The sequence below is a fragment of the Tinamus guttatus genome, unplaced genomic scaffold (genome assembly GCF_059628265.1).
Source record: "Tinamus guttatus ecotype Peru unplaced genomic scaffold, ASM5962826v1 Tinamus_guttatus_pri_ptg000455l, whole genome shotgun sequence".
NCBI lineage: Eukaryota > Metazoa > Chordata > Aves > Tinamiformes > Tinamidae > Tinamus > Tinamus guttatus.
In genome coordinates, this window is record NW_028288989.1 from 628,238 (window position 1) to 641,016 (window position 12,779).

Below are 12,779 nucleotides of genomic sequence, written 5' to 3' on the forward strand. Positions count from 1 at the left end.
AAAGCCCTCCTCAAGGAGATTTTGGGTAATTTCCTTGTTGATATGCACAGGCCATGAAAAGGTTTGACCACTCAGTTTTGTAAAATCAGTGCAGTCCCAACATTTGCTCTTTCCCTACCATCAGCTGCAGCCCCAGCTGCCTGGACTGATGATTGAGAGTGCTAGGGTTATCAGCTGCTGGCCAGGTGGCAGCAGCAGCAGCACCCATGGGTGCACCTCTAAGCTAGACAGTGCTGCCCAGGCAGGCAGGACAGCCAGTATGGACCTTGCCAGTTGGAGGTAAAGGAGATGCTGGTGTGTCCTGCCAGTCAGACTGGCTCCAGCGAAGCTCCGCAGGAAAGCAAATCCCCCAGTTGTGTCCCTCACTTCTCATGGAAACATATAGCATCAATATATGGAAAATAGAAGTCACAAACTGCAGGGGTGGGAAGAAAAGACGAATGATCAGTTGACTGGAACAGTAGCCTAACTAGATCAGAAAGATCTATTTAGTGCTAATTTGCTTCTCAAGTAGTGGGGGAAGATGTGACTACGGGGAATTCTAGGAGAGATTAGAAACTAGAATTTGCTTGACTTAAGGGTGAAATATATGAAGATACTTTCTTTTTTTATATGACAGATTAAAAACATACAAAGTAATTAAATATTAGTTTCTTCCTCCACTGAACCAAAACCAGATTTGTTAGGTGAAATGTGGCTTTCCTGATAGTCATTAAAGCCAAACTTCTACCTACACTGTATAAAACTTAAACATAGTACTTGGGATCCTATCTATGCAGTCAGTTCAGATGCCTTAAGAGTGCTTTTGTGTGTCTCCTGTCCACACACATATATTTCTAAGCTGCACTAGAAGAATCTTGTTCTCATTTTTGAGACTTGGTGCATGACAGGCTGTCATACAAGTCAGGGCCTGAGAGCAAAAATGCTTTGAAATAACATGCCACTCCCCTAGCAGGAGCACAGGGTGAAACGATCAGATTTTCACAAGCAGCAGCTGGAAGAGTTTGACAGTAACACAGTTTCATCCCAGCTGAATCTTTGATCTACACACTTCTGACAAACTCTTTTTGCAAAGTAGTTGTTATTTTTAAATACTCTATTTAGATTTATCTCTTTGAATTTAAGAAGCCATGAGGAAGTTGCTGTCAGCAATATACTGTGAAGATAGGTTTGGAAGGGGAAATTAATTGTTATTGCTAGATTATTGTCTGCCACCTAAATAGATTTATATATACTAAATTAATAGTTTTGGTTATATGTTTTATGACTGACTATACAACAGGACAGAATTATTTTATATTTAAATTAATTGAGGGTATAGAATCTAGAAATACCTATGAGGTAGTCATGGGTGTATATACAATATGAAACATAAACATGGTAATAATGTTTGGCCACTGGATGCCAGTGTTGTGTCAAATAGGTAAACTGAAAAAGTGTGTGTTATGCTTCCTCAAAACTACTTGTAAATGATTACTAATTACTGTGATTACTATATGATTTATTAAATCATAAACATGATTCAGCCTCTGCACAATTCTCTGTGAAGGAGTAGTTAATGTAAGATGATAAAATCAAAAATGAAGCTATCATTTCTATCATATCTCCTAGTAGGCCTAGAAGGTTCAAAATTCACCAGCCCAAGAAAGTTTCAGTATTTTGACTGTTCATGTTTGTATAAGGATTGCTACCACTACTTCTCTATCCAATATGCATCCATTGTTAAATGAGGAATTGGTGTTTTGAAACCTAATGTATCTACTGACGGTTCCAAGTTAATTGTCTATTCAGATATTCTTGTTCCTCAGAAAGTTCCTGCTCTTTTTAGGCCTCCTTAGTATGTCAAAACATCTGATTACCTAGAGTGATATCCAGACTCCATTCCAATCAAAGTAAATACCTCTTTTGAGTACTGTGAATGGTTCTACAGGAGCAACTACTCCTTTATAAAGACTCCGTTCACCTAAATGAATTGCCTTCAATTTTCATTATGCCATACAGTTGATGGATTAAATACGAAACATGACCAGTGTGTTAAGGTGGCTCTTTCAGTCCTCTTTAAATTAGGATTTAAAGATCCATCTTCATCTGGTGCATACTTTTTGCTGTACTAACACCTGAATAGACATAAGTAGGTAAAACTAAGGAAAACAATGGAAGTTATTTATTTTAATAGGAAGCAAAATCTGTGCATCTCCTATTCATCTTTGAAATCTTGATGAAATATCAGTATTAACAATGCTTTATTCTTGCCCTCTGTTCTTAGGAAAATGAATTTAAAATCTTCAAAATAATTCTCAATTTAGGTCTTTAAATTTATTTTTTACATTTAGTAGCAGTTTTTACATATCTGGGACAAATATTCAGGAAAGCAGAAGCTTCCTTTAAAGTTCTGCTCTAAGAGTGATGTTTAGCAGTGGGATTTCAATGGCAAACTGGTGCTTTTACTTAGCGTTCAGAAACAGTTATGGACCATGAAAATAATGGGAAAAACTTTAGGTTAGATTAGGCTTCAAGTTAGATACCCAAGATCAGAGGGGAAAAAATAAAGAACATACAAAAGAGGTACAGTAATAAGGAGATATTAGTATGTTTTGTCAAAGTACTTTGGAAATTAAAAGTCCACAGCATACACAGAGTCCCTCCACACTGGCCACACTTCAAGCAAATGCCTTCTTATCAGATACAGATATCAGATTTTGTACATCATGCTGCTTCCCAGTGAGAACACTGAAATGGAAAGCCATAAGTCCTGTACCTTCCTCTATTTAAAATGTTCCCCAATATTCCCAGTCTCCTGAATGGAGAAGAAAATTGCCCAAATCCTGAAAACGAGGGGGGAAAAAACCCATATCTGTAGAACAGACTGAACGAGGATCAGACTGCAGCTGAGTGTTGCAGAATACAGCTGAGAATGGAGATTGTCAGAGATCAGGGAAAGGTAAGGAAAATAAGACTGATTATTAGTTTGAGGAACGGGTATATCCTTACATTCAGATGTAATCATTTGAAATATGCTACATTTTTTTTGTACACAGAATTTATCCAAGATAAAATCAAGTTAATCTGAACAAATGTGTTTTTACTGAATGCATAATTAAAACAAGTAGAATTCACTATAGTTTTACAGTTTTTGTATAGTTTGTAAAAAGGACACTCCTCATACATGGAAATATTGTCACAGATATGCAAGTAAGTGCTGTTTTCCATTCCTATTTCCCCTATGAGACTGGGATTAGTTTTCTATGGAATAGTTTATAAACTGTGGTTAATACTAAGAATTTATTATTATTTAGGAGGCTTATCGGGAGGAGCAACTTGTTTACAGATTAATGAGACAATCTCAGCAGGAGCGGAGGATTGCTGTTCAACTTATGCATGTTCGACACGAAAAAGAAGTGTTACGGCAAAACAGAATTTTCAGAGAAAAACAGTATGAAGAAAGACGACTGAAAGAGTTCCAGGAAGCTCTTGATAGAGAAGCGGTAAAACATTCTTTACTCCCTCAGTTGTTGTAGGACTCTTGCAGTACCTGCTTGTTACAGTGCTCTGTGAGATTTATATTTTCAATTGTTAAAACTTATTTTGTTTTCTAGGCACAGGGTGATCTAAGAATGAACATATTGCTTTTAACAGCAAGGTTCAAAGCTACAGCTAAGTTAATAAATGAAACAAATGAACAGCTTAAAATATAATTTTCTTCCAAACTAATTTAACTTTATATGGGAACATTTCTGTATGCTGAGCTTAAAAAGCTCATTCCTGCTGAGGGAAAATGACAGAAGACAATGACAGAATACCTAGTCTAAAGAATCATTTCTTTCATTTCTTTTGATGTAACCTGTTAACATCCATTCTTGACAAATGAAAGAAGTTTCACTCCTGAGTGCTATTTTCTACCTTAGAGCTACTGAGGCTGGGTAATGCATTAAAAAAATTCATAGTCTTGTTGAAAACTGCCAAGTTTTGTACCCACAACAGGCTGTATTGCTAATGTAGCAGTCTTATTTGCCCCTGCTAAATAAAATTAACAGTTCCAAATCTCTGAACACAGTTGGAGTCCTGTGTAATCAGCAGGTATACCTATTGATTACAATATCACAGGCCAAAAGGAGAATGGCATCCCAGCAACAATAGATAAATAACTACTATGCCTCACAGTCTTCCTCAAACATCTGGTGACATCAGTAATCTTAAATTATTTGCAGATCAGAATCTGACAAGTTAAATTGATTTTCCCATCTTCTAAAAGAGAATTCCATCATGGATGTAAACAGAGCCAAAGTTTTACCCAATGTATCTATATAATTGTTCCTCAGTAAAAGTAATTGGGATCTTTTCATGTTTCCCTGTCCCACAACCACTGAATACATTCCTAATGTTTGTCATGAAAGAAATAATATGTTTTTCTGTTATTTCATTATGTCATAGCAATTAGTTGGAAACAACTGAAACTTAAACAATGAACAGAAATGTTTATATTTCTATTTGTCTTAATTTGATGGTTAGCTAACTGTGCCAAGATAAAATATATAACTATTTTCCTTTCTTGACTTAAATGAGCAAGTTCATTTTGTTATCCAGAATTGTGTATTTCGGCACTTTCATTTCCTTTGTAATCTGAAGTCTATTCCTAAAAAAATATCCAGGCTCTTGCAAAACAAGAAAAGATTGATTACGAGGAACAAATTATCAAAGAAAGAGAACGTCATGAGAAAATCGCTGCTGAAAGAATTCAGGCTCGTTATAAGAAGCATTATTCTATATGTTGGGAAATGATCAATCAAATTATTGATTTGTCAACAAAAGTAGGAGAGTATCGAATGCTGACTAACAAGTAAGTATGGTAGATGTTTGGCAAAGCTAAGAGGCAAATGGAGAGAAAATGTTTTGAAAAATCTGAAAGATAAAATGTTGAAGTTGAAAAGCAATAGTTTAAGATTAGAAATCATTAGTTACTGAAATGTTTTTGATTCTTACTTTATCTCATACTTCATTTGCTTTTTTAATCTCCTTTTTCTCATTCTCTGACATATTTTTTTGAGAAATTATTATAATATTAAGTATGTATACAGTTATACCAACCATGTTTTTTTTTTGTATATATTAGTACAAGTATCTCTTTCCATCTACTCTCTTCCAAACTGTGAACCCAGTTTTAACCTCATATAAGCAATAGATACCATTTCATACATGTGCAATTTCTGTAAGTTTTGTTCACATACATGGTCAGGCACAGTATCTCTGTTGATGCCTCCTATAAAGGAAAATTATGCAAGTGATGTTAGTCCTTGCAAGACATCAAAGAATTCACATGGTAAAGAGACTTCACATGTCAATGACGAAGATTCATTTTTCAGACTGTTTTAAGCCCCAGTAACATCTCATGTGGGTTCTCAGACATTTCACAAGAAAATTTCAATTACTTTGAGTGGAAAAATCGTGATACAGCTTTTCCGTGAGAATCACTGATATGTAACGCAGGGTAAGCCAATGTTACAGCCTTAGCACAATTTCTTACCAACTCAGCTACCTTGAATCATTAGGAAACCAGGATTTACTGTTTCTACCACTGCTTTCCTTTTCTATGAAGAAATTCCTTAATTTATAAGTTGAAAACCGAGTGGTGCTCAGCTCATTCTAGGCTGTTCTGAGATAGTCTGAAAAAAGGAGCAGCCTCTGTGTGCCTGTGTTGAAGGAGTGTTTCGATAACACAAAGGGAGGATTTTTGTTCTCTGTTGCTGCTGTTCTTTTGTAAAGTATTCAGTGATTAGGCTATGGGACAAGCTTTACAGCATTAGCATGTGCATCATTACCTTTTAGTGTAATTGTATGTTAAAAGAATAGAGCCTTAAATTCTATAAGTTTAGGCCCAGTAGATACTTGATAAAAATAGTCATATTAGTGATGATTCCTTGTCTGACACAGTCATGGTTCCAGTATAACCTAGTATCGCATTTGTTTGCACTGAGTGCTGCACAACATGCACAAATGTTTGAAATGCCTTTGTAACTTGCATATAAAGATTGTATCATCATTCACTGCTACAGCAGGTATGTCTTTGTCAGTGTTTCCATGCATTTCATTGTGTGGGATGTATACAATACATATTTCATTTTTCAAAAACAGCAGATGAAGATCTGATCTAAAGCATAACACTTGACTCTCTGCAATCATTACTTAAAGAAAGCCCAAATTTATGTGACTTTAGAAAATAGCAGAATTCTTCTACATTCTGTCAAATAAGTTCCTTGCATCATTTATCTTGTTTATTTAGCAGATATAGAATTCTAACACAAGATATGTCAGTGTCCTGTTGGAATTTAGTAATAAAAACAATTTAGTTACTACATGTATTTTATCGTGTTTCATATGAATACTTTTTCTTAAAAAAAAAAGAGCTAGTCAGGTAATCATAGAATCATAGAATGCTTAAGGTTGGAAGGGACCTCTAGAGGTCATCTAATCCAACTGCCCCACACACACAGGGTCACCTAGAGCACATGGCACATGGAGAGGAAAGCCTTTCCCCATAAAAGGGAATATTTTGAAACAGGGAATCAATCATAACTAGAGCAAAATTGTTACCACACAGCTGTGCCCACCTGGTGCTGCATGGTGACAGATTTGTGAAGATACTGAAGCTTGCAGGTGTCTACTATTATCATATAAGTAACCAAGCACAACGACTTGTTTCCTCCTAAAAATCTATAACCATTATGGAAAGCACAATAAATGATATCTAGTTTATCACATGCTTATTTCCTGACTGTAACTGTTGTAAATTTGGGCCCAGTATTCTCAAATAGCTAACTTGTTTTATTTTATTTTGAAACTAATTGCTTTTTCCTTCTTCTGCAGCAAAATTCCATTCAAACTGATGTGTAGCTGGAAAGAATTTTTTTTAAATGGAAAACCAATATATGATCAAGCTTCAATTCAACCTATGCCAAATGAACCAAGCCCAGAACAACTCATAGAGCTGGATAAAATGAATCTGCTAGATGAGAAAGATTATGGTGAATACAAGGTACATCAAATTGACATGACATAATGGAATACAATACATCTTGTGTTTTCATAGTCATAAATATTTTGTTGTGGTGTATCATTATTTGACATACAATTTTACATCAGTATACGACATACATACTATATGAAATACATATGATTCTCTTTTATGTTAGTAGTATTGCAGGACCTGTGCAATTTTGAAACAGTGTTCTAATTTCTTGCTTGTACATAAGACTGATTATATTTACCTTCTGAGTTTATAGGACTAGCATATAAATTTCAATAAAATTATTTTTAGATAATTGGACTTTTAAGGTTAATGTTACCAATTTTGTATGTAACAGGAAGTAGCCAGTAAAGGAAAATAAAAATAAATCCAGTATGTTACAAACCTTGTAGTCTTCTTAATTTCATCAGTTCTGAATTAAAGTCTTTTTAAAAAAATCTATTGGTTTGGATTATCCAACAAAACTCTTTTATTTTGAGATGATAGTACTTGTAAAAATTATTAAAATGTCTGATATTTTTGTTAACCTCCTATTACAATCCAAGTAACTATTTTCAGGATGCCTTTATAGTTTCCTGTAGCTTTACAATATGATAGGTAATTTTACAAGCGAAAATTGAAGGATGAATATCACCTTGTTAAAATTAAAAAATACTCTATATTTTCCAAATTCCAAGATTGTTGATGCCTTTCTATGAAAAAAAATGTCCACTATGTTTTGAGTCTTTCAGATAATATGTTTAACTATACTATGGCAAAATCATTGCAAATAACCTGTCTGTCTTTGACTTGTTTGGGAAATGATGACCACAATATATGTGCTTTTACCCACATCCTGAACCAATTGGTACATTTTCTTTTGTAGCGAGTATAAACTTTTGTTAGGAGTTTCTGTGGTGAGTGCCTGACAGCTCGGTTGGCTTTGGTTTCAGTCTTAACATTTGTTTTTCTGATTGGAGTTATTTACAAGATCCTTGCTCAGACCATATCAACTCACACGGTTGATAAACTTCAAGATCACCCTCTTTAGATGAACAAAGGCAAATATATAGGGCAGACAAGAAAGAAACAGTCACTGAGTAGCACTAACGTCAAAACAAATTTTTGAGTAATATTGTTGATTGTATTATAAAGTCCACATAGTCTTCTCTAGATGTAAAAGGACACTAAAGGTGGCATATATTTGACTTACGATACCTTTAAAGCATCTCTTCCAATCTATTTCAAAAGCTGTCACATAATTAATGTTTTTCCGGTGTTGTTAGTTTTACACCTTTCTTAATCAATATTCATCAACAGCTGAAATAATATGATGACATCAATTTACCTGTCACCTGAATGACACCTGAAAAACTAAGGGAACTGCTAATACTTTAAAATATTGCTTCTAGATAGAAGTGTACTGGCTAGGCATTTTGTAAGAGTTCATACTGATGTTCTTAACCCTGGGAGATAAAGTTTGGAAAAGGAAATCTTGCATCTCCCAAGAACACTAAGCTTGCACCATGAATACTGACTAAAGGAAATGTATTTAAAAGAACACAAGAGCAAAATGAAGTGTTATCTATCTATTGCACAATCCCCATTAGACTGAGCTTGGAAATGTTTGGAATGTACTACATCATCAGTTGTGGCTAGTCACTTAATAAATTAATGAAATCACCCAAAGCAGGCATAGCAATAGGCAGTGCACAAACTGGTAGTGTCAAACAGATTCCAGTTGGGCCTTCATGCTTTTAACCAGGAGTAGTATCACTGTGGCCTGGATGTCTCAAAACTTGTCTCTGAAAGATGAGGTAGCTCAAGAGATATACAGTCTAGAAAACTTGTTGTATAAAAGACTAGAAATCTAAAAGGTGAGTACTACAAAGACTTGATCATTTTTGTGTGTATCTTTGCAATTATATATTAATAACTACTTCTCTGAGATATAGAGGGGATATTGTGGAATATTTTGATGTTCATATTGATTAAAGATAGGTAACATTTTCATTTATAGTGATCATTAAGTTTCATGGGGTTCAGCCTCTCTTCAAACTCTTTGCTCAAGGCAAAGCCAGCTTTGGAATTTAATCAAGTCGTTCAGAGTCTTGTCTAATCACTTCTGAATATTTCCAAGGATGTATATTCCACAGCCTCTCAAGGCAACCTGTTCTCATGCTTCAGCAGTCTCATTGTCCACATTTTTTCCCTCAAATATTGGAGTTTCCCTTGCTAAAACATTTGACCTTTAGCTCTCATCCTTTTTTTTTTTTTTATGCTCCCTTTTGTTTTGTAACAAGCCAGAATCTAATCGGGGGTATTGCTAGCCCACATAGCTTTCAAACAGATGTACCAGCCTGCCATTATATAAGGAATAAAACAAAACTACTATTATTCTGAATTACTAACATAACCTCTCTTAACTTCTCATAAAATGAACCGTACATTTTCTTTATCATCACTTTACTACTATTAGGAAAAACAATTGGCAAGATTTTAGAGGCAAACCCACAATTTTCTGTTTAATTTTCCCAACTACATCTTTCTAGTCTCATCTTTCATCTAATGTGATTATAAGTAGGAATAGCTTTAGTAGCAAATACTCATTAGGGTGTATTCTGGTAACTCATACCACAGACCAATCTGCGTACATACATATCATGTTTCCAGTCAGTATTTCTCTCCCTTAAAAATTCTTGTAATTATATTTTTTTGTTTATCAAATGCATAATAAGCAGATATATTTATCTGAAATTTTTATTCACAAAACTTCTAGAAATGTATATGTCATACTGGGGATTAATGTTTCCCAGTTCTTAGAATATAGTATGTTGTAATAGTGAGCTTCTGTTCCAAAAATCTACTACTGTGGTATTTTTTTTTCTGTGGTATTGGTGAATGACTTTTCATGTTTATGGAATTTTAAAAAATGTTTCACAATCTATAAAAATTGATGTCAGGGTACTTGCCTCCTTCAAGGGGGTATGAGTGGGTATTAATGAATGTTTAATGAATAAGACATTACTTCAGCATCTAACAAGGCTCTAGTATAAAAATATTTTATTGTTTAGTACTAATCAAATTTGGTTGTTGCAATTATATTAATATGCAATTAAATACATCTAAAAAGATGAAAGACAAGGCATACTGAAAAATTGGTAATTTGTCATTTATACAGAGCATGACAGGGGAATGGTGCCCACCTGAAGAAAACAGTGAAATCAAACCTCCTCTTAATAATAATATATTGGGTCATGTGCTTCGTAGACTGATGGAGATTTTCTATCCTCCAAAACCGAAACCTTCACCACCTGTGTTTCCTCCATTTCCGATCAAGGGATGTATTTTGGGAAAACTTCTTAGCGGAAAAACTACCTGTGTAAAGTTTCTTGAAAAAGGTAGAGAGTTTTTTTCCCCTGAAATTCTTAAAAAAGATTGAAGTTTGTTTGCTTTTAAAAACTAGTTTGCAGTGCAAATCACTGCACTACTAATCCTGGAACATCAGATGCATCAGTAATTTGCAGGAATTGGTTGTAAGACATTCATTTATTATTTTCCAAAACAAAATTAAAGTACTTCAATGTGAATATAGTGTTAATTCATTGAGGTGTCTTGCTTTATTTCTTCTACCATTTTTAATTCCATTCTTATGGCATGAAATTTTCCTGAAAATTTAATAAATGCTTCTGCCAGACTCCTTTGAGCATGCTATAGCAAGGCAGCTTTGTAATTAGGGGTGCGGAATGGTTATGTGGAATGGGTATGGAGAGGAAGTAGTAGAAACTAGTTAGATCTAATTCACAATCAAAAGGAATTTTGCATTGTTTTGCATGTAATAGTGCTGTCTTCCCATCATTAACTTAAGTTCAATCACAATGTCACTGTATGTTTGTATGTTTGCCCATCTGAAAGTACCTAGTTCTCTAATTTTATATTTTATATCTTAGTTTACAATATTCAGGTACTATCTGTTGATGTTTTGGTTCAGGAAGCCATCCAAGCTTTTCTTAAAAATGAACCGAAAAGTCAAAACAACTTTATTCCACAGGAAGCACAGTGTTCTGGGAAAGAAAATGGGGTAAGCATACTGTTCCCATTTCTTATTCTTTGAGTTTTAAAGACTCCAAGGATTGGATTGACAATTTATTTTTTTTTCCCTGTAATCTGTAGTTTCCTTTCTAATCTTTTTTATTATTATTTTTCTTTCTTCTTAATTTATACAATGCCCAGAGAAACTTCTCTTTGGAATCATCACAGAAATTTTTAAAAACACTTGAAACAATACCTGTCAAAGGAACCAAAGGTAAATACATATTTTCTAGTGGAATAGTGGTTCCCCTCATACATTTGAAATAGTATCCATGGCATCAGAGTTTTTGCATTAGCTACCATTATGAATTTCTTATTTCTTCACATTCCTTGTTTCTGAGAACAGCAAAGGCAGGCTATTGCACAAAGCAATGTAGGCTTGTACGCGAGGATGATAGAAGTGCAGGCAGGACAGCTGAGAGTGATGATGTTGAATCGTCAAGTTAGGGGTAGGATCTGATTTGGAGATTGTGATCAGAATGAGCTTCAATCCAATGATCACCCATTAAGTCTGCTGATGAAGCAAGTCTGAGGTCAAACCAGGGTGTAGGCAGGTCTGGATTAGGGTCAGAAGTAGAAAGGCAGGAGATGGGCTGCAGATAACACTGCTATACAGTTATGCTGTACCACAGATAGGTCTCAAGGTTCAGCTTAAAAGCAACTCACAAAGGAAGAGGGGGCAGGAATTCACCTCTATACATCACCTCTTACCAACAGAGGAGCTGGCGTTGGGTGCAGGCAAATAAATACAGAACCACAGATTCATTGAGGTTTGAAAGTACCTCATTAGATCAACTAGTCCAATATCCTTTGCACAAGTCAGGGACAGCCCCAGGAGGTGGGACAATCAGAATATGTGTGAACACGCGGAGTGCCCTGTCAGTAAAGAAGATCCAAAGCATTTTGGACCATATTAACAGGAATATAGATAGTAGATTGAGGGACAGGATTATATCCAGCACTCAACATTCATTACACTGTATTTAGAGAACTGTGTTCAGTTTATCAGAAAGACAAAGCCAGGCTCCTCATAATGCTGTATGACAGGAGAAAAAAAAAAAAACGCGACAGGCATAAACAGAAAAAATTGAGATTCTGACTAAATATGAGGAGAAGCTTCTGCATGAGAACAGCAAAATCTTGGAACAGATTGCCCAGAGCAGCTGCGCATTCTCCATCCTTGGAGGTTTTCAAAATCCCACTGGATAAATAACTTGAGCAGCCTGCTCTGACCTGGCTGGTTCTGCCTTGAACAGCTGGTTGGACTACAGACCTATGGAGATCCTTCCAACATGATTTATTCGGTGATCCTATGATTCTAACGCATATACCTTTACATACTCATTTGTTCAGAGAACAATGAGGCATGTACTTCTATTATGTACCTGTACTAATTAGTATTATAGTACAAACATTAAAATGTACCTATTTTAGACAATGGTCGTATCAAAAAGGATGAATCTGGTCAAGAAATTATATCAGGCAGTAGTCAAGATGAGCAGTCCAAGGTATGTAATCTGATTTTAACTTCTACTGTATTAGTATGCGTTAGTTAAAATCTTCTCATTAAGCTACAAAAAATGGATACTATTTTATCATCCTGATTTTGTTTATTGATAAGCATTTTCTACATGAAATATGTAAACAGACTTCATTATAAAAAGCTATTGTTGACTAGAGTTGACAT

The 12,779-nt window shown here is 34.9% G+C and overlaps 1 protein-coding gene and 1 long non-coding RNA gene across 2 annotated transcripts in view; one reads left to right on the forward strand and one right to left on the reverse strand.

Moving 5' to 3' along the window:
* LOC148593136 (uncharacterized) overlaps nucleotides 1–12,779 on the reverse strand; it is a 396,995-nt gene that overhangs the window by 206,714 nt on the left and 177,502 nt on the right. The gene's annotated exons all lie outside the window — the stretch shown is intronic.
* The window catches only part of SPEF2 (sperm flagellar and cilia associated 2), a 48,836-nt gene that overhangs the window by 10,789 nt on the left and 25,268 nt on the right, over nucleotides 1–12,779 (forward strand). The window contains exons 8-14 of the mRNA XM_088532109.1: nucleotides 3,297–3,485; nucleotides 4,650–4,837; nucleotides 6,862–7,030; nucleotides 10,182–10,401; nucleotides 10,951–11,083; nucleotides 11,230–11,306; nucleotides 12,527–12,600. Coding sequence (XP_088388235.1) covers nucleotides 3,297–3,485; nucleotides 4,650–4,837; nucleotides 6,862–7,030; nucleotides 10,182–10,401; nucleotides 10,951–11,083; nucleotides 11,230–11,306; nucleotides 12,527–12,600 — 1,050 coding nt within the window. The remainder of the gene's footprint in view (nucleotides 1–3,296; nucleotides 3,486–4,649; nucleotides 4,838–6,861; nucleotides 7,031–10,181; nucleotides 10,402–10,950; nucleotides 11,084–11,229; nucleotides 11,307–12,526; nucleotides 12,601–12,779) is intronic.